The sequence below is a fragment of the Bubalus bubalis genome, chromosome 3, assembly GCF_019923935.1.
Source record: "Bubalus bubalis isolate 160015118507 breed Murrah chromosome 3, NDDB_SH_1, whole genome shotgun sequence".
NCBI lineage: Eukaryota > Metazoa > Chordata > Mammalia > Artiodactyla > Bovidae > Bubalus > Bubalus bubalis.
Window position 1 is genome coordinate 33681587 of NC_059159.1, and position 22146 is coordinate 33703732.

Sequence of the window (22146 nt, forward strand, 5' to 3'; positions counted from 1 at the left end):
GCAGCTCGTTAGTGGCAAAGCAAGACGGTAGTCTTTTATTTTCTGATTCTTGCTCAAGAACACTTAATGTGCCTCAGTGCCACTTGAATTGGCAGTTTGTTTACAGGACAGATCCTAGGTGTCATAAATGAATACCACAGAGAGCTATATTTCTCCGTAGCACTCTGGCCTTTCAGGTATTTGGCAGGCTGCAACTCTTGAGACTCTTAAAACACAGAGCAACTGAAGCCTCATAGACTTAATAGTTAAGAGAGTGCCTAGGTTCATTTCATATAATTGCAAAAAAAAAACAACCTGAAATAGAACTTTCTCATCAAGTCCCTTCTCCCTGGTTTTCTAGGAAAATTTAAATAAATTGATGACCAATCTGAGGAGCACACACCCCCACTTCGTACGCTGTATCATTCCCAATGAAACCAAAACTCCCGGTAAGATCTAAGAGCACAAAATAATCAAACAGGCGCAAGTGCGACAGTTGAACTGCCCAGCAGTATGCACTCTGATCTCTTTCTAGGGGCCATGGAGCATGAGCTGGTCCTGCACCAGCTGAGGTGTAACGGGGTGCTGGAGGGCATCCGCATCTGCAGGAAGGGCTTCCCCAGCAGAATCCTCTATGGGGACTTTAAACAAAGGCCAGTCACTCCTTGTTGTATTTCACTAAATGCTGTGCTTGTTTAATCATTATTACTGTTGTCCTCTGTTCATTGTGTTCTATGTCCCCTGTTTAGTGGGTATTATGAAGTAAGTCAAATAATACAGTCTTGTGGTGGTAGAACAGAATACAGGCTAGAGGAGGTGGCATTTCTTACAAATAGGAGGGAAGCATGCATTGGCTCGTGGAAAAATATTGGATTCACCAATATGGACAATTGGATTTTCTATTTTGCTTTCTCTCTTTTTACTGATGTTTCTTTTTGGTGTCATTTGATTTTCATATATGTTCACATCTTCCTAACCATTCATTCTTTCTTCAATGAAACAGATACAAAGTTTTAAATGCAAGTGCTATTCCAGATGGACAGTTCATTGACAGCAAGAAGGCTTCTGAGAAACTTCTTGCCTCCATCGATATTGATCACACCCAGTACAAGTTTGGACACACAAAGGTACAGCCGCTATTTACTTACAGCTGATCCAAGCACCGTCTGCCACGTCTGTCTCTCCTGTAGTCTGGGGATGATGTGTGACTTTCCCTCTCTCCAGGTTTTCTTCAAAGCTGGCCTGCTGGGTCTTCTGGAAGAAATGAGAGATGAAAAGTTGGCCCAGATTATAACAAGAACTCAAGCTGTCTGTAGGGGATTCCTAATGAGGGTAGAATACCAGAAAATGCTGCAAAGGAGGTAACAACTATGCAGAGTATCAGGACTATGCGGTCCCTCCGGGACTCCACTACATCAGTCTTGCTCATTCATTAACTCTTCCATTTTTCAGTTCATATGCACTTCTCACCCAGCTTAGAACCCACTCCTACAACACATCAGACTTTGCCCAAGCCCTCACATTTGGACTCCCATCAAAACTCTCTCCTCCCTCATTGTCTCCCTTCCATTCCTCTCACACACAGCTGCAGCAAGCACTGTTCTCATCATGCCATATTCAGTTGCAGTTCCCCACGGTCTCCCCTGTCAAATCCAAGTTGCCTCTGTGTCTGCCAAGGCCCTCTCTATTCCCCACCTCATCAATCATCTCCAACTGCCTTGTCTTTTCCAGCCAGCCTAAACAGTTTGCTTGTCTCTTATATTCTCATGTTTGCACAAGCCCTCTCTTCTTGGCCTAATTTACTCACTCACCAGCTCACAACTTCCATTTCCTCTTCCCCTAATTAACCTCATCCAGCTCCACTGACCTAGCACTACTGCATTGCCTGTCCTTACACACACGTTTTGCATTCAGTCTGCTCATGCACACTTATTTATTTCTGCTTAATAAATAAATTTATTTCTGCTACTTATTTATTTCCAAGTCTTTCCATGTGTCAACATTATGGTGTATGCCTTCTTGGTTATGGTTCTCATAAATTGGACCTGTAGAAATAGAATTTCCATTTTAATAAGCTTGAAGAGGCAAACACACTGTTCAAAGGCAGTCAAACTTTGCCAGTTTACTGCTACAGTGTGCAGAAGGGATATCTTTTATTACTATTTTTAAAATGTTATTTAAATAAAACAAATTTTGGAGCTCAATACAAGCTAAATGCTCTGTAGACAACAATCTAGTTGAGCAGGTAAGAATGAGGCATTTGAAAGGATTTGAGATAAGCCAGTATATCATTTGAAGAAGCTAACAAAAGAAGTTCACAGAGCAGATAATTCAGGGGTAATTAAATAAGAGGAGAGGCTTCAAGGAATACATGATAAATCACAAGCTCAATGTAGGTTCAGTTCAGTCACTCAGTCGTGTCCGACTCTTTGTGACCCCATGAACTGCAGCATGCCAGGCCTCCCTGTCCATCACCAACTCCCAGAGTCTACCCAAACCCATGTCCATTGAGTTGGTGATGCCATCCAATCATCTCATCCTCTGTTGACCCCTTCTCCTCCTGCCCTCAATCTTTCCCAGCATCAGGGTCTTTTCAAATGAGTCAGCTCTTCGCATCAGGTGGCCAAAGTATTGGAGTTTCAGCTCCAGCATCAGTCCTTCCAATGTGGAGCAATTCAAAAAGCAAGCCATGCCCTTTCACGGTTCTCATCAGTGTGCCCACAGCCAAGCTGCATGATCCGCTTACAACTGCCATACCCACTCCCAAATCACTAACACTGTGATTTCTCAGATGTTCTTAAAATGGTGCGTGTTGCTCATATATACAAAGTATCCCTCCTCTAAAGTCAGCTTCTTTGCTAGTGTGACAGGGTCTTGGGAACACAGAATTGTTAAGTATAAGCAGTGCACATTAGCCAACAGGTCATACTGAGGACCACTCTAAGCAGGAGTGGGTGGAAGTGTGTGTTTATGTCCCCTGCATATAAAATATACAGAATCTGGCATATCATTTATATGTGGGGCAGTCATTAAAAGGGGAGTTTATATGTTTAAAAAAAAAATAACAACAACAACGTTGTCTCTAATGGATCAGCCTACACTGATCCTTTCCTGTCATTTCAGAGAAGCCCTTTTCTGCATCCAGTATAATGTACGAGCCTTCATGAACGTCAAGCACTGGCCTTGGATGAAACTTTTTTTCAAGATCAAGCCCCTCCTCAAGAGTGCGGAGACAGAGAAGGAGATGGCCACAATGAAGGAAGAGTTTCAGAAAACCAAGGATGAACTGGCCAAATCAGAGGCCAAAAGGAAGGAATTGGAGGAAAAAATGGTGACTCTCTTGAAAGAGAAAAATGACCTACAGCTCCAGGTTCAATCTGTGAGTACCCTCTGTGCTGAATGCACCATGTCAGTGACTTCAATTGCACCAGTTTCTTGACTTCACAAACACTTGGGTTTACAAATGGCCTTTTCTTGAAAAAGAATATTTCCAATTGCTTTTTTCACTATTTCACTTAACTTTCAACATTCCTGTGAAGAAGGAAAGAACTACTTCCAAATTGCAAATGGGAAATTGAAGAATTTATTTAACAATGTCACAAATTTAACAGCCATGAAGGAAGCAGTTTAAAGGCAAGCCCTCAAATCTCAGTCATTTTTCTGAGAAAATGACTGCTTTAATGCTTCAACCCAGCCTTAAAAGTGGAGCCCTATTTTCTGAATACACATGTATAAGATTGCATTTAAACTCAAAAAAGACAGTCATTCTTATTTCTCTCGGTATCTCTTTTTCCCAACCCCCAGGATTTAGCCCAACAAACTGACTGGCAGTTATTTGAACTGAACTGCCAGGGTAAAAGGTAGAGCTAGTGAACCCTGTGATTCTTCCTTTGATACAGATCCCAAGTTCTTAAGGTCTCTCCTCTGTTTATTGATTCAAGAAGAAGCTGAAATCAAAGTGGGACAGGCTTGGCATCAACACTCTGGCCAATTACAGTCTCCCATTTCCTTAGTCCAAGTCAAGCAAGCCCAACAATGTCATGAAGAAATCCATAAAAAGGATAGCTTTCTTAAAAATTTTAAGCTATTTTCAACTTTTCCTATTGATAAATTAACTTGTATGAGAGTTACATTTTCCTTAAAGCACAGTATCACAGCCTCTTCATTTTAACCTCTCTTCATAGGTATTATCATTAGTCAGTGAGTAAATATGTACTGAGTGTATCACTTGAAAGCAAAGGAACCCTGAAAAGTCCCCATTATCATTCATTCAAGCATTTTAAAAACCTAAGATATAAACAAACACTGAGAAGTTAAAGAAATTCCCCAGATCAGAGTAATCTAATAAGTCAGTGGCTGAACTGATTTTTATGAGTCCTTTAGTCATTTATAAAAACCTTATTGAGTTATATAGTTTCTCAAAATTACAAGTTCTTACATACTCTAAAATTCCTTTTGAGACTAATTCTTAAAATGGAAAAGGAAACATTGGACAATTATAGAACTGTTATGGCCTATCAGGGAGGTTTTGAGTGTATAAAAATGTTTCGTGGAAATATATTCATAGCATAAAAAATATGTTCTTTTTCTTTTTTAAATTCAATCTAGTAACTAGAGAATGACCAAAGCCAAAATGAACCAATCTAAGTCGAAATCTTTGAATATTATAGCTGAAATGCTCTTAACAATCATCTATTCCAACCCTCTTAATTACATGAGATAACTGAGTATAAGAGGAATAAGGCAAATTTGAGACAAGAACTCAGGCTTTGGTCCTCCCACTCTTCTATACATTACTTTTTAAAACAGTCAATTGCTTCAATTCAGCCATTTTTCAGACTAATTTGTTTCTAAATCTATAGTCCCGGATCTAATTAGCTACATTTCTCCAAACAATGGAATAATGTTCAATTAACTTATACTCATACTGAAAAATTCATTAGCATTCAGTAAACACTTCTCATTTCATGCAAAGAACAAGTTCAAAATGAGTAACAAATTCTCTAATTAGTTCAATGAATCTCCCTTCAGGAAGCTGATGCCTTGGCTGATGCAGAGGAAAGGTGTGAGCAACTGATTAAGAACAAAATCCAGCTGGAGGCTAAGATCAAGGAGGTGACTGAGAGAGCTGAAGATGAGGAAGAGATGAATGCTGAGCTGACGGCCAAGAAGAGGAAACTGGAAGACGAATGTGCAGAACTAAAGAAAGACATAGATGACCTTGAGCTGACACTGGCCAAGGTTGAGAAGGAGAAACATGCCACAGAGAACAAGGTATGAATCATACTGCCCTATACCATGCAGAGACTGCCATCCATCTAAGCTGCTCCACTGCAGAGGTCACTTCTCTTTTAACTCTTCTAGGTTAAAAACCTTACAGAAGAGATGGCCGGCTTGGACGAAGTCATAGCTAAGCTGACCAAGGAGAAGAAGGCTCTCCAGGAAGCCCATCAGCAGACCCTGGATGACCTGCAGGCAGAAGAGGACAAAGTCAACACCCTGAACAAAGCTAAAGCCAAGCTAGAGCAGCAAGTGGATGATGTAAGTGTGTTTTTAATATCCATTTGGAAGTTTTTTAAATTTCCTTTAATTTTTAATGAAATTTACTTTTGCATTAGCTTGAAGGGTCTCTGGAACAAGAAAAGAAACTTCGAATGGATCTAGAAAGAGCCAAGAGGAAACTGGAGGGTGACCTGAAATTGGCCCAAGAATCCATGGTAGATATAGAAAACGACAAACAGCAACTTGACGAGAAACTTAAAAAGTAGGAACTCCCGAAAAAAATTCTATGTGACACCATATTTCAATTTGTAGGAGTACTAATATGTCTTGTTCTTCTGTCTAAAGGAAAGAATTTGAAATCAGCAATCTGCTAAGCAAAATTGAAGATGAGCAAGCAGTAGAAATTCAACTACAGAAGAAGATCAAAGAATTGCAGGTGAGTCATCTCACCTCCTGGAGAAGGCAATGGCACCCCACTCCAGTACTCTTGTCTGGAAAATCCCATGGATAGAGGAGCCTGGTAGGCTGCAGTCCATGGGGTTGCTAAGAGTGGGATATGACTGAGTGACTTCACTTTCACTTTTCACTTTCATGCATTGGAGAAGGAAATGGCAACCCACTCCAGTGTTCTTGCCTGGAGACTCCTAGGGACGGGGGAACCTGGTGGGCTGCCGTCTATGGGGTCGCACAGAGTCAGACACAACTGAAGTGACTTAGCAGCAGCATCTCACCTCCATTTGTTTCTTCACCCCAAAAACCTGAAATTGAGATGAAATCACGTTAATATGCTATGTCACCGCCAGGCCCGCATCGAGGAGCTGGAGGAGGAGATCGAGGCCGAGCGGGCCTCCCGTGCCAAAGCAGAGAAGCTACGCTCAGACCTCTCCCGGGAACTGGAGGAGATCAGCGAGCGGCTGGAAGAAGCAGGCGGGGCCACTTCCGCCCAGATTGAGATGAACAAGAAGCGGGAGGCCGAGTTCCAGAAGATGCGCAGGGACCTGGAGGAGGCCACGCTGCAGCACGAGGCCACGGCGGCTGCTCTTCGCAAGAAGCACGCGGACAGTGTGGCTGAGCTAGGGGAGCAGATTGACAACCTGCAGAGGGTCAAGCAGAAGCTGGAGAAGGAGAAGAGCGAGATGAAGATGGAGATCGATGACCTCAGCAGTAACGCGGAGACTGTTGCCAAAGCCAAGGTACCTGATACTCCCTTTATTTTTATTTTCCCAAAACTATCTTTAAATGAGGGTAATTATTAATGATAATCTGTAAGAACCCTCACTGTTCTCTGGCATTAAACATTGTTTATGGCACTGATCTAAAATTTTCTATTCTAATACATTCCATTCTATTTAGTTTTGTAAAATGCTGGATATGCTGCCCTGGTGGCTCAGTGGTAAAGAATCCTCCTGCCAATGCAAGAGATGCGGGTTCAATCCCTGGGTCAGGAAGATCTCCTGGAGAAGGAAATTGCAATCCACTCCAGTATTCCTGCCTGGAAAATCCAATGGACAGAGGAGCCTGGCGGTCTACAGTCTATGGGGTCATAAAAGAGTCAGACACAACTGAGCGACTAAAGCAACAAATGATTATTTCACAACCTTCTTTAAATGTCAGCATCAAGTACCACTGGGATAAATGAATAAGCTCCAACAATGACCACTTTAGGGACATGATGCACCCATCATGCTTGAAACCTAACATGTTCCATAGAGTTGGCCATGTTTCTAGTCACACTTGACATAGCTTTATGTTGACATAGTTTCACTCTAAAAATATTTTAAGAATCAAGTATTAATTTTATTTTTTACTGCATTCAGTATCTCATCTTTCATGGCTACGTGTCCTGTAGGGAAACCTTGAAAAGATGTGCCGCACTCTAGAAGATCAAGTGAGTGAACTTAAGACAAAAGAGGAGGAGCAACAGCGGCTGATCAATGACCTGACAGCTCAGAGAGCGCGTCTGCAGACGGAAGCCGGTAGAGATTTCCCTCAGTCCCACAACTAGGTCCTAGAAAAAAGCAATTCTGGGGGTTCTGAGTTAATAGCAATACTCCCATATTACAGGGGGGTAAACAAACTACCAGAATTTGCCGACAAGGTTGGGAATAAAAAAGCAAGAAATAATCAGCAGACTAGTTTATTCGTTACACTCCAATAGCAATGCTGCTTTTTAATCTCTACTTCTAGCCAATTCTGTAACAATATTTAAAGTATATGTCTGTCAATTTTTTGTATAAAATATATACAAACCTTTAGGCTTATTTTTTTATGCCCTTAGCAAATTCCTTTACTTCTATAATTCTTAGGTGAATATTCCCGACAACTGGATGAGAAAGATGCTTTGGTCTCTCAGCTTTCAAGGACCAAGCAAGCATCTACTCAGCAGATTGAGGAACTGAAACGTCAGCTAGAGGAAGAAACTAAAGTGAGTTTCACCAAAGATCTTGGCTAATCAAATCTAAACATGTTCAGTTAGATTCTACTTTAAGTGTATAAATTAAATATCACTGAAGAAATGATTTCAAGTCAGTGAACTCATACTTCCGCAGGCCAAGAATGCCCTGGCCCACGCCCTGCAGTCCTCCCGGCACGACTGTGACCTGCTGCGGGAACAGTACGAGGAGGAGCAGGAGGGCAAGGCCGAGCTGCAGAGGGCGCTGTCCAAGGCCAACAGCGAGGTGGCCCAGTGGAGGACCAAGTACGAGACGGACGCCATCCAGCGCACGGAGGAGCTGGAGGAGGCCAAGTGTGTAATGTGAACTCTGGAAGAGGAAAATGACTGGTTTCCTAGCTGAGCAACTCCCAGAAAGATCTGTGATGAGGATAATAACATAACAATAGCACAGGCTAAGGTTTACTGAGTGTATACCATGTCTCCAATACTAATATATATTACATATTAACATTTAAATGCTTTCATAGCAATATTACATTGCATTGTTATCTGTATCCCTATTTTACAGATGAGGAAATTGAGACTGTGAGAGTTAACCAACTAACACAAGAGCATATGATTAATAAATAGTACAGCTGGGATTAGAATCAGACATTCTGATGCCAGAGACCACCTTCTTAAGTACTGAGGCACAAAGACAGATCTCTTAAAACTCATAATGGGGGCCACCCAAACTGTGCATAATGTCCAGGGTCAGTCTGAATAAAGTAAAGCCTTAGTCTGTGTACAGACTAAAGGAGATCTTCAGTAAATCTTGTAGAGCATCAGGGATAAGGGTTTTTGCATATGTTGGGCTTGTATATTTGGCACACAATTGGGAATAAAGCAAGAATGTAGACAATTCAGAAGTGGGGGGGGAGGTGGTGGTGGCAGGGAAACCCTGCCTTTGCTTAGACTGCATGAATTGTCCTGATTTATTCCTTTCTTTTCCTGGTGAGACTCTCCAAATATACATGATTAAAAGAAACTGGCTATTTTTCTAGGATAAAAGTATATAAAATAAAATGGAAAGTCTGAGAAAGGAAAAGAATATGCCCAGTATATCTGTGCCCAACAGTCAGTCTCAAATCCTTTTTGGAATGGGGTGAGATATACATCAATCAATAGAATTACCCTTGCTAATCATTCTCCCTACCATACTCAATCAGAAGCCCGCAAGTCCTCAAACCATATGCAGTAAGATACGTACAACATCAGCCCCAACAATGGCCTCTAAGAATTGAAAAACAAAAAACTTGAGTTCAACCATTCACCACTTTGGACCTTTTCATAGTTTATCCATCTAGAAAGCAGTTCTGGCTACCACAGTTTTGAAAGCCATGCTACTTGATGTCTATTTCATAGCTCAGAATTAGGATTGTGAAAGGAGGCTGAAAGCTTAGCACTTACCCCTGTTCCTGACCTTTCCCCTTAACTGCCTGGCTAACTTCTCAGGAAGAAGCTGGCCCAGCGTCTGCAGGATGCTGAGGAACACGTAGAAGCAGTGAACGCCAAATGCGCCTCCCTTGAGAAGACCAAGCAGAGGCTCCAGAATGAGGTTGAGGACCTCATGCTCGACGTGGAGAGGTCCAATGCTGCCTGCGCAGCTCTCGATAAGAAGCAGAGGAACTTTGACAAGGTGGCTCAGCCTATATAAACTCCACCCATGTTTTATTAATACTTAGTCTCCCTTTCTCCATCAGCTGACAATTTACTGCTTTTCAGGTCCTATCAGAATGGAAACAGAAGTATGAGGAAACTCAGGCTGAGCTTGAGGCCTCCCAGAAGGAGTCCCGCTCTCTCAGCACTGAGCTGTTCAAAGTCAAGAATGCCTATGAGGAGTCCCTGGACCAACTTGAAACCCTAAAGAGAGAAAACAAGAACTTGCAGCGTGAGTGCACTTGAAATTCTCTGTCCCATGTGGCCTTGGCAGGACCTCTCCATTTCTGACCTCTTCTCCCTTCTGTTCACCCACAGAGGAGATTTCTGACCTCACTGAGCAGATTGCTGAGGGAGGGAAGCAAATCCATGAACTGGAAAAAATAAAGAAGCAAGTGGAACAAGAGAAATGTGAAATTCAGGCTGCTTTAGAGGAAGCAGAGGTACATATTATGATCTCGGGCAATGGTACTATGAAAGGGACCCATTATTACAGAACTGGTGAAAATTTGAACTCATATAACCTTGATGAAGGGCAATTTGATGACAGTTATCAAAAGTCTTAAAAATGGAATACTATGACCTATTGGTTCCATTTCTAAGAATCTATCCCCTAAGACTGTCCTAAATGGAGGCAAAGTTTCAACACAAGATATCCAATCCAAAAATAAAGTGATGCAAGCTATGGAACATCCATATGATGAAATTTTCTACAGCCGTTTAAATGTAATTAATACAGGGAAATATTTATGGTAGAGGATAATTTTTAAAGCAAGACATATATCTGCATATACAATTTTATCATGTGTAAATGGACATGGGTTTGGGTGGACTCCAGGAGTTGGTGATGGACAGGGAAGTCTGGCATGCTGCGGTTCATGGAGTCGCAAAGAGTCGGACATGACTGGGCGACTGAACTGAACTGAATTATGTATATATACAGGGAAAAAAACTAGAAGAAAATGCACCACATTAAAATTGTGCCTCTGAGTGGAGGCACGATAGGAAGGTTTTCTCTATTTTTATAAATTATGCCCACATGATGCAGTGAACATATATTTTGTAATCAGAAATATATATATATATGTTTTAAAACTGAGAATTTCTACAATAGGAATTAGTATAGCACTTTATTTTTTTTAATTATTTTTTTTAATTTTATTTTATTTTTAAACTTTACATAACTGTATTAGTTTTGCCAAATATCAAAATGAATCCGCCACAGGTATACATGTGTTCCCCATCCTGAACCCTCCTCCCTCCTCCCTCCCCATTCCATCCCTCTGGGTCGTCCCAGTGCACCAGCCCCAGGCATCCTGGATCGTGCATCGAACCTGGACTGGCAACTCATTTCATACATGATATTTTACATGTTTCAATGCCATTCTCCCAAATCTTCCCACCCTCTCCCTCTCTCACAGAGTCCATAAGACTGTTCTATACTTCAGTGTCTCTTTATACTTTACAAAGCACCCTTATTACAGAGCTTCCCTCTAAAATCGACGACTAAATAAACAGAAGGATGATTTACCTAGCAGAGTCCTAGAGCTGTTGTATTGTACTTTGTAAAATTAGACAAACTGATATTAGTAAGGGTTTGGCTCACAAGGGAATATCCTCCAAATAGTCATTTTCCATTATTAATTGATCATTGTTTTGTTAAGGCATCTCTTGAACATGAAGAGGGAAAGATCCTGCGTATCCAGCTGGAGTTGAACCAGGTCAAGTCTGAAGTGGACAGGAAACTTGCTGAAAAAGATGAGGAAATCGAACAGCTGAAGAGGAACCACATTAGAGTAGTGGAGACCATGCAAAGCACGCTGGATGCTGAGATCAGGAGCAGGAATGATGCCCTGAGAGTCAAGAAGAAGATGGAGGGAGATCTCAATGAGATGGAAATCCAGCTGAACCATGCCAATCGCTTGGCTGCAGAGAGCTTGAGGAACTACAGGAACACCCAAGGGATCCTGAAGGTAGATGGGTCCACTGTACAGCCCAGATGAGTGAGGGATGTGACCTGTCTCCCATTCATCACAGCAGCTCGTTAAACCATCCATTTTTTTCCCTTTAACAAATTATAGCAATTCATAGTATGAGGGAGCTAAATTAAGTACACATAGAATATATTTTTAAAGAAATATTATGTAAAAAGGAAAAAAACCCAGAAGCCCAGAGATATGATATGAGAGAAATGAGAAGAGTTCGGCACCAATAGGCCTGGGATTGAGTCTCAGTTTTGTCACTAACTGCCTGATTTTAGGCAAGTTATTATTTAACCTTTCAGAACTTCTATTTCTTCCACAAAATAAGAATGAAACTACCACCTTGTAGGGTTACTTTTGAGGATCAAGTGAGAAAAAAGATGTCAAGTGATGGGTAGAGCATATAGAAAGTGCTCCATAAATGATCCTAGCATGTGAAAAATAACCAGTTGATGGCATAAAACACAACAAGAATCCCTAGCTGGTAACATCACCATTTTCATGCTCATTCAAATGACAGGCCTGTCATTTCCTGTGCCTGGTACCAGCCCATTCTTTCAGTTCATCTCCTAGGATGTTCACACCTTCTTTAGAGTGTCTAAGGCCTTTTATTAACCTAACAGGATACCCAGCTCCACCTGGATGATGCTCTCCGTGGCCAGGAGGACCTGAAGGAGCAGCTGGCGATCGTGGAGCGCAGAGCCAACCTGCTGCAGGCTGAGATCGAGGAGCTGAGGGCCACCCTGGAGCAGACGGAGAGGAGCAGGAAGATCGCGGAGCAGGAGCTCCTGGATGCCAGTGAGCGCGTCCAGCTCCTGCACACCCAGGTGACACCCTCATATCAAACAAATACTGTATACTGTGATGCTGCTGCTTCCGTTTAGTCACTAAGTCATGTCCAGCTCTTTGTGACCCCATGGACTGTAGCCCACCAGGTTCCTCTGTGCATGGGATTCTCCAGGCAAGAATACTGGAGTGGGTAGCCATTTTCTTCTCCAGAGGATCTTCCCAACCCAGGGATTGAACGTGCATCTCCTGCTTTGGCCTGTGGATTCTTCACCACTGAGCCACCAGGGAAGCCCCACTCCATTTTTATAAATATGTGTATATTTAGAAGGATGGAGGAGATGCTTTAAAATATTAATTGCAATTATCTTGAAGTGATGAGATTATAGGTGATCTTTTGGTGTCTGTTTTTCTTTTTTAGATTTTCTACCAAAAAAGGGATAGGGGTATTACTTTTTTATTTAAAATTAGGGCTTGAGTCCTTAGATTATTTTGAAAACCATGATATGGAATAAGCTTAAATAAAGATTATCCACTGACTACACAATCTAAAATGCTCCATTTAATGTTTCTCATCAGAAGCATGTCAGCATTCAGCCACCACAGTGCTTACAGTCCCTTTGCCTTGCACAACATTCAGCATCGCTGACCTGCCCAGGCATTAAATACCCTAGTCATTTTGACAACCAAAAATATCCACCCCTAAAAGTTTCTAAATACCCACTGAGGTGGTATTGCTTCCCTTAGAGAACCACAGGGCAAAATTTTAAGAAAATGTTTTCAGAAGTACTCTTCTGAATTACTATTCAATATTCCCAAAGGGAGCAAAACATTCAAGTTAACAGAAAATAGATTCCTTCTAATAGAAGAACTCTCAGTGCCAGGCTCTCACAAAAAGAAGCAATTCTTTTCAAACGTTTCAGGGATAGAATACTAGTGATGTCTGTTTGACATATAATTAAAAGAGCAATTAACTAATATAGGCATTTTTGGACCTCACACATCCTCACACACAAATCAGATGGGCGATCGGGGGACAGGACAAACCTTGCAAATGATTAACATTTTGCATGGAACAAACATTTAGTTTAGTGAAATCTTGCTATTAGGTCCCCTGTTTGAGTCAACAAGTAAGACATCAATAAAATCCCAAGTGTTCAGACTACTAGTCTTACAAATTTCCACTACTTTTAACAGAACACCAGCCTGATCAACACGAAGAAGAAACTGGAAAATGATGTTTCACAACTCCAGAGTGAAGTGGAAGAAGTAATTCAAGAATCACGCAATGCAGAAGAGAAGGCCAAGAAGGCAATCACTGATGTGAGCAAATGAGCACTTGTTTAATGATACTGTGTTACCTGCTATTACCAGGATTATTGTATTGTTTTATTTACTAATTAGGCGGCCATGATGGCTGAGGAGCTGAAGAAGGAGCAGGACACCAGCGCCCACCTGGAGCGGATGAAGAAGAACCTGGAGCAGACGGTGAAGGACCTGCAGCACCGCCTGGACGAGGCTGAGCAGCTGGCCCTGAAGGGCGGGAAGAAGCAGATCCAGAAACTGGAGGCCAGGGTGGGTCTCTCAATCTCTGAATCTAGGAAGGGAAAAAGTCACTCCCCCACCCTTCTCTCTTCTTGTATATTGATTCCCATCCTTACCCTGGGGCTGAGGACATCCACCCAGTATCACAGTAGGTCATGAGTCAATTAATATCCCCCAAGACTGACTATATAATTATCTTTCTTGATTGTAGGTACGTGAACTTGAAGGAGAGGTTGAAAGTGAGCAGAAGCGTAATGCTGAGGCTATTAAAGGCTTACGGAAACATGAGAGAAGAGTAAAGGAACTCACCTACCAGGTAAGGGGAATAGCTTTCTAGAATATCCAGACTTCCTGCCCAAAGAAAACCTACTGACTGTGTGATACTCAAAAAAAGCTACACATTAACTTGATATATGTAAGGGGCAAATGACACAATCACCTATCATGGGCACTCTCCTAAGCCACAAAAATCAGGAATACCTTTAAAAATAGCATAAATGAAGAAAGAATATAGGTTTCAAGGCCAGGTCAACTGGTATTGCCCTCTCTTACTTTTTAAACTCTGATAGGTTACCTAACACTAATCACATGTAAATTCTACTCACCAGAGCAGGGAGATAAGGATTAAAGAATTACATAACTCTCTAACATAGTGCCTGCACATGGTACACTTATCAAGCGTGGCTACTGTTAATACTATGAAGGAAGCCTCAGGGTCGACCACATTTACCTCAGGCCCACCTGCCATCATATCAAAGTGATTTATGTCACCACCTATAGTAGGTTTATTTTATTGGATTGAATGCAGACCTTTTTTTTTTTTTTAAACTTCCAGACTGAGGAAGATCGCAAGAATGTACTCAGGTTGCAGGACCTGGTAGATAAATTACAAGCGAAGGTGAAATCATACAAGAGACAAGCTGAGGAGGCTGTAAGTATCTTTAAGCCCTTAAGGGAAGAATAAAACTTCTGTGGTATTAAGAGAATGTGTTAATTAGAAAGAGACACAGATGTAAAGAACAGACTTTTGGACTCTGTGGGAGAAGGCAAGGGTGGGATGATTTGAGAGAATAGCACTGAAACATGTATATAATCATATGTGAAACAGATCGCCAGTCCAGGTTCGATGCATGAGACAGGGTGCTCAGGGGTGGTGCACTGGGATGATGCTGAGGGATGGGATGGGGAGGGTGGTGGAGGGGGGTTCAGGATGGGGAACACATGTACACCCATGGCTGATTCATGTGAATGTATGGCAAAACCCACAATATTGTAAAGTAATTAGCCTCCAATTAATATAAATTAATTAAAAACAAATAAAACCCAGGATTTATGACAAAAAAGAGACAAGTAAGAATATATCATTCTTAAGAGATGATATAAATTTGAATTTACTCCCAAATTCTAATTATGGAATAAGATTTCAAGAGGAGATATTTTTATTATTAAGCAATTTGTAGGGGCTGGGGGAAAAAAAGAAAATTCCAAATAACCCACCTTACTTGATAGCTGCAAAGAATCTCCAGTAGAAAATCTAACACCATGATAAATATTCCTCTCCCTCCAAAAATGGGAAGAATCAAGTATTCCCAAAAGCCAAATAGAAATCTTTTACCCCAACTGACTCCTTCACTCACTAACCAGTGTCATCAGCAGAGGCTTATCCCTGCACACTTGCTATAGCAAATTGGGCTGTGTTGGAAGTTCTTCCAGCTTAATCTTTCCTGGTTGTTCCCCGTTCTTCCAGACACAACGTAGTCGGTAGGAGATAAGAAAAGCGCACACAAAAGGGAGCGACAGAACAGAAAGAAGTCCAGCCAACGGAGGGCATTACTTTCTTCCTAGCCCAATTTTTCTCCCATCTCTGTATACCAGAGTCAAAACATACGGCCAAAAAAAAAAAAAAAATTAAGTGGAATTTTCCCAAAGTTAATAATTTGATCTTACATTTACTTTCTAATCTCTGTGACCATAGATGGTTTCTTCCTCCTTTCCACACAACCCATACATGGTAAACTGATTTCACGTATACATGGGCTGGGCGCAATGAGCCTGTCTCTTCCGTTTCAAAACTCTTCCTTCTTTCATTCTTTATAGTAAAAAAAGTAATTGAAGCTACAAGTTCGGTCTGGATTTGAAGTCAAATATGACAAACAGACCATAAGAAAGAAGTATCTGAGTTGAGGAAATAATCCTGTTTCGAGACAAGTGCAATAAGAACCACGAAGTCTAATTCTCACAACTTTATTCTTAGGAGGAGCAATCCAACACTAATCTCGCCAAACTCCGCAAGCTCCAGCACGAGCTGGAGGAGGCCGAGGAACGGGCTGACATTGCCGAGTCCCAGGTCAACAAGCTGCGGGTGAAGAGCCGGGAGGTTCACACAAAAGTCAGTGCAGAGTGAACGCACCTGCCTGGTGCTGCCAAGGGCCTGAAGAAATGCACAAAATGTGCTATTCTGGGTCACTTGCTTTGTGGTTTTTTTTTCTCTTAATGTTGAATAAATAAAAACCATAGTGAACTGATAAATTGAACCAGAGTGCCATTTTTTTATTTCCAGAATTCCTTATTCTCAAACACAGTTCTCACCTAGCTGTTATCTTTTAAACAGTATATATGCCTTTCTGGAACATTCAGTGTTTGTACCTTTCTCACCACCCAGCATCCCCTTTCCCATCTCCACCTCCACCACACACACAATTATCTTTTGCTGGACTTGATTCTATTAAATCTCTCGAGATTGTTACACATTACTATGTAAAACACTCCCTGAGGCTACTCCTTCAGACAGGACCCATTTGTGCACCCACTCCATACATCTACTGTGTGCGGGGCCCTGCTCTCAGTTCTTGGTAACTGCCATGAACAAAGCATAGTTCTCGCCCTCTAGGAGCTTATATTCTATAAGGAGAGAAAGGCGATGAACAAATAGGAAGCTGTGTAATGTGTCAGATAAGTGCTGATGAGAAATAATAATAATAAGAGGGAAGCAGTTAGTGTTTTGTAAAGAGGAGTTGAGGAAGGCATCTTTAATAAGAACACATTTGAGCACAGACCTAAGGGAAGCAAGAGTATTCCAGGCAGAGGAACAAAAGAATATGCAAAGGTCTGAAGCAGAGGCAGCTTGGCAGGTTCCAGGGACAGGAAAGCAGCCAGCAGAGCTAGAGGAGAATCAGCAAGACAGGTACAGCATAAGAGAGGAAACCTGGGAGCCCAGAGAGAATGCAGGGCCTGAGGGCCCCCTGAGGACGTGTGTCTTTACTCAGAGTGAGAAGGGAAATTTTGGGAGGGTTTTGAGCAGAGGAGTGATATTAACATACCTTTGAAAGAATCACTCTGACTGCTGTGTTGAGAGTAGACTGAAGGGGGCAGAGGTAGAAACTGGGGAGACTAGTTAGGAGCCTACTGCAAAATAAAATATTAAAAAATGACAGTGGCTGAGACTAGAAAGATAGCACCAGGAGATGTTGTGAAGCACATGATTCTAGATGTACTGTGTAGTGTACATTGGATTTTCTGACAGATCGGATAGATGAATGGGTCAGAGAGAATGAGACAGAACTTCTGAATAAAGGAAGAATATTCATTACTTTGTCAACAAAGGTCCGTCTAGTCAAGGCTATGGCTTTTCCAGCGGTCATGTATGGATGTGAGAGTTGGACTACAAAGAAAGCTGAGCGCCAAAGAATTGATGCTTTTTAACTGTGGTGTTGGAGAAGACTCTTGAGAGTCCCTTGGACTGCAAGGAGATCCAACCAGTCAATCCTAAAGGAAATCAGTCCTGAATATTCATTGGAAATAAAGCAGAAACTCCAATATTTTGGCCACCTGATGTGAAGAACTGACTCGTTGGAAAAGACCCTGATGCTGGGAAAGATTGAAGGCAGGAGGAGAAGGGGATGACAGAGGATGAGATGGTTGGGTGGCATCACCAACTCGGTGGACATGAGTTTGAGTAAGCTCCAGGAGTTGGTGATGGACAGGAAGGCCTGGCGTGCTGCAAAGATGGGGTTGCAAAGATTCAGACATGACTGAGTGACTGAACTGAAGACAAGAAAGATTTAGTCCAGGATAAACATGAGGTGTTTGGTCTCTAGAAAACAAGGAGGAAATAAAACAAAAATGCAATCTAGACAAAAATTGTACCTATGCATGCCTGTCCTTCTCCATCTTCTACCATCCACTCTCCCCTGCCTCCCAACCCTATCAGCCCACACCTTTACAGTACAAAATGAACAGGCCACAATTTCATAAATGTCTAAAATTAATACAACAATTTAAAACCAGAAAAATTTTTAAATACTCTCCTAAATAAAACTTTGGATCAAAGAAGGAACCAAAAGTAGAATCATAAAAACTTTGAAAAGTAAACATAAGAGTAAATCTTTGTGACCTTGGTTTACACAAAGATTTCTTAGATGCCAACACAAAAACACAGCCATGAAAGAAAAAAAAATGATATTCTGGATTTCATCAAATTTTCTGCACCTTGAAAATCTCTATTAAGGAGAATGAAAAGAAAGCCACCAACTGAGAAAAAGTATCTGAAAATCATATTCCTGATAAAGGACTTGTGTCCAGAATATATAAAGAAATCTATCTTCACTAAAAAGAAATCACCCAATTTTTAAAGAACCAATATAAGACAAACATTTCACCAAAGAAAATATACAGAGAGCAAACGGGCATATGAAAAATGCCCAACATCATCAGTCATCAGGAGAATAATAATTAAAACATAATGAGATATCACGGACACACCTATTACAATGGCTGAAAATCCAAGTGTTAACCGAGAGGGGGAGGAACTGGACTTCTCACACCTGCTAGTGATCATGTAAAACAGCACAATCACTTTGGAAAACAGTTTGCCAGTCTCTTAAGAAGTTAAGAAATTATCCATTTGTTCCCATCATTCCACTTTGATGTATTTACTCAAGAGAAATGAAAACCTATGTCCACACAAAAACATGAACACAAATATTCACAGCATATTTATCTGTAACAGCCCCAAACTGAAAACAATCCAAATGAGCATCAACAGGTGAACGGGCAAACAGATCATGGTAAATTCATATAATGTAATACTTGTTGTTTAGTAGCTAAGTTATGTCTGACTCTGTGACCCCATGGACTGTAGCACACTAGGCTCTTCTCTCCATGGGATTTCCTAGGCAAGAATACCGAAGTGGGTTGCCACTTCCTTCCTGTTCTAAAGAACAGGTGGGGTTCTTTACCACTGAGCTACCAGGGAAGATTAAAATAAACTATTAACAAACACACACACCCCACACACAAATGGATAGATTTCAAAATAATTTTGCTGAGTGAAAGTAGTCAGACCACAAAGTGTAGACTCCATTACTCCATTCATACAAAATTCTAGAAGCTAAAAATGAAACTATAGTGGTTGAAAGCTGACCAATACAGAGATAGGGATAGGGAGGTGGGATTTATGGGAGGTACAGAAGGGCAGTAGGACATATTGCAAAGGCCCAGGAGAAAACTTTGGAGGATAAGGCACACGTCCATCATCTTGATTCAGATGATGGTGTCACAGTGTACACATATGTCAAGACTCTTTATTATTTTTTTCCTCAATGAAAATAGAAAAGTATTTTATTTTTTTTATTTTTATTTATTTATTTTTTAAATTTTATTTTATTTAACTTTACAATATTGTATTGGTTTTGCCGTATATCAAAATGAATCTGCCACAGGTATACATGTGTTCCCCATCCTGAACCCTCCTCCCTCCTCCCTCCCCATACCATCCCTCTGGGTCGTCCCAATGCACCAGCCCCAAGCATCCAGTATCGTGGATCGAACCTGGACTGGTGACTCGTTTCATATATGATATTATACATGTTTCAATGCCATTCTCCCAAATCATCCCACCCTCTCCCTCTCCCATAGAGTCCAAAAGACTGTTCTATACATCAGTGTCTCTTTTGCTGTCTCCTATACAGGGTTATTGTTACCATCTTTCTAAATTCCATATATATGCATTAGTATACTGTATTGGTGTTTTTCTTTCTGGCTTACTTCACTCTGTATCAATTATATACCCATAAGGTGTTTAAAATTTTTCACTGTGGGGGAATTCCCTAGCAATCCAGTGCTTAGAACTCCACTCTCTCACTGCCGAGGGCTCCGGTTTAATCCCTAGTCAGGGAACTAAACTCCCATAACATGTGGGGTAGGGGTGGAGGGGAGCAAAAGAAGGAAATTTCATTGGGGAAATACCGCAACAACAGTGCTTTGCAAAAATAATAATTAGGACACTGTATGTCTAAAGCCAGAGTTAAAATTTTGGATAGGAATCGCATGTATTTACCAGTTTGGGGAAAACTGACTTATTTACTATGTTGATTCTGCCAATTCATGAATAAGTTATGTTTTTCCATTTATCTATTTGATTTCTTTCTTTCTTGGTTTATAGTTTCCAGTACACAAGTCCTGTACATGTTTTGTTAGATTTACATCTAAATGTTTCTTTTACTTTTTGTTTTTAAGCAATTGTAAATGGTATTGTACTTCCAATTTGAGGGCTCACATGCTTATTGCTAGCTTAAAGAAATAAAACTGACATTTGTGTGTGTATCTTATATCTGGAAACCCTACTGAACTCACTTCATAGTTCTGAGTTTGGGGGGAAGGGAGTTCCTTGGGATTTTCTACATAGACAGTCACGTGCCTCAGAAATCACTTAAAGTGAATCTAAATTAAAACTAAGTCCAAAATTACACAGTGAGGAAAAAGTCTGATTGGGGTTTTATCTTAAAATCAAGACAAGACTTCACTGGTGGCCCAAAAGATAAGAATCTGCCTGCCAATGCAGGGGACTTGGGTTCCGTCTATGGTCTGGGAAGATTACACATGCCTCGGAGCAACTAAGCCTATACGCCACAACTACTGAAGCCCACGAGCCTAGAGCCTCTGCAACAAGAGAAGCCATCGTGGTGAGAAGGCCAAGCAAAGCAATGGGGACCCAGTGAAACCAAAAATAAATAGTGAAAATCAAGTCAAAAATATTGAAATAAATTTATTTGCTCTTGTACGTCACAGGATTTACACTGTAACTGCATCTCTGCTAACTCTTAGAACAAAGAATGAATCAGTGTTGGAGTTGGGAGGAAAACGGACCTAGTTCCCACAATCTTGTATGATAGGGCACCCTTTATGTTTGATTTTTGCAGTACATCATAAAGAACATCTTTTGCAGCAGCAGCAACAACAAGAAAAGTGTGATGCCTTCATTGCCTTCCTAATCCTTTGATCCTAAACTTACTCTCTCCTGAAACACTTATTGGATCATCATCTTTGTCCATTTTCAGATCTTTAATCATTAACTAGTTCAATGCTGCTGCAACACACTGGAATTGTTTTGCAAAATTCAAGCAGATTTCTAATCCCACTTTCATCAACTTCAGGAAATTCTGCAAGTTTTGCAGTATTTGTCATTTTATTTTGCAATCATGCTTCACTGACTGTTGTATGTTTCCAACACCTGATGATCAGCATGATCACATACCACAATAAGGAATAAGAAATCTGACTCTATATTAAATGTTTCTTTTACTTTAACATTTTGTATTCTATAGCTTTTGCTACAAGATAAGAATGTTTCCTGTAGCTTGAATATAGCCCACTCTCAAGGCTCTGACCTTTAAGGGTATAACCTTTTTCCATTTGTATAGAGATAAAAAGTTGCAAAACAGAGAATAACATTTATCTTTTGGAGGTTCACAGGAACATCATGACCTGACCTACATAGACAGCTGCAAGAACAAAGGAGTCCAACACCAAGAAGTTTGCACCAACCAACCACACACTCCCTTCCCTTTTAGCATAACAGAAGCCTGAATTCTAACTCAGGTAAGATTGTTCTTGGCGGTACTAGTCCACCACCTTCTCAGTTTGCTAACTTTCTGAATCAAGTCACTATTCAGTGCCCCAACAACTGTCTCTCAATTTATGGGCCTGTCATGTGGCAAGTAATATGACCTTGGACTTGGGACAATCATTAGTGAATACGTTTGGGTTTTTTATGCAATATCATTACGGTGGAGACAGTAATGACAGGCACTGCACTATAGCAAACCTGAAAACATCCATAGCCTTTGCTCGGGAAGTCTATTTTATGAATTTCATAAAGATATACATAAACACATGTGCACAAGTTTACTAGAATACTATGACGTAGAACAAGAGTTAATATCATGATAAGCATTTCCATAATCTAATAAGCTGTAAAGG

At 40.9% G+C, this 22146-nt stretch overlaps 1 protein-coding gene and 1 long non-coding RNA gene across 3 annotated transcripts in view; one reads left to right on the forward strand and one right to left on the reverse strand.

Moving 5' to 3' along the window:
* LOC102406036 (myosin-8) overlaps positions 1 to 16421 on the forward strand; it is a 29214-nt gene extending 12793 nt beyond the window's left edge. For both annotated transcript variants that reach the window (XM_025280551.3, XM_044939273.2), the window contains exons 18-40: positions 341 to 428; positions 515 to 632; positions 983 to 1106; positions 1204 to 1340; positions 3103 to 3358; positions 5011 to 5253; positions 5344 to 5520; positions 5598 to 5743; positions 5827 to 5917; positions 6285 to 6674; positions 7331 to 7457; positions 7788 to 7906; positions 8031 to 8227; positions 9371 to 9554; positions 9641 to 9806; positions 9893 to 10017; positions 11239 to 11547; positions 12180 to 12383; positions 13540 to 13665; positions 13747 to 13917; positions 14099 to 14203; positions 14723 to 14818; positions 16142 to 16421. In XM_025280551.3, the coding sequence (XP_025136336.3) occupies positions 341 to 428; positions 515 to 632; positions 983 to 1106; positions 1204 to 1340; positions 3103 to 3358; positions 5011 to 5253; positions 5344 to 5520; positions 5598 to 5743; positions 5827 to 5917; positions 6285 to 6674; positions 7331 to 7457; positions 7788 to 7906; positions 8031 to 8227; positions 9371 to 9554; positions 9641 to 9806; positions 9893 to 10017; positions 11239 to 11547; positions 12180 to 12383; positions 13540 to 13665; positions 13747 to 13917; positions 14099 to 14203; positions 14723 to 14818; positions 16142 to 16291 (3849 nt within the window). In that variant the 3' untranslated portion in view covers positions 16292 to 16421. The remainder of the gene's footprint in view (positions 1 to 340; positions 429 to 514; positions 633 to 982; positions 1107 to 1203; positions 1341 to 3102; positions 3359 to 5010; positions 5254 to 5343; positions 5521 to 5597; positions 5744 to 5826; positions 5918 to 6284; positions 6675 to 7330; positions 7458 to 7787; positions 7907 to 8030; positions 8228 to 9370; positions 9555 to 9640; positions 9807 to 9892; positions 10018 to 11238; positions 11548 to 12179; positions 12384 to 13539; positions 13666 to 13746; positions 13918 to 14098; positions 14204 to 14722; positions 14819 to 16141) is intronic.
* The window catches only part of LOC123332641, an 80028-nt gene that overhangs the window by 56427 nt on the left and 1455 nt on the right, over positions 1 to 22146 (reverse strand). The window contains exon 2 of the long non-coding RNA XR_006640803.1: positions 1128 to 1233. This is a non-coding gene — a long non-coding RNA (uncharacterized LOC123332641). The remainder of the gene's footprint in view (positions 1 to 1127; positions 1234 to 22146) is intronic.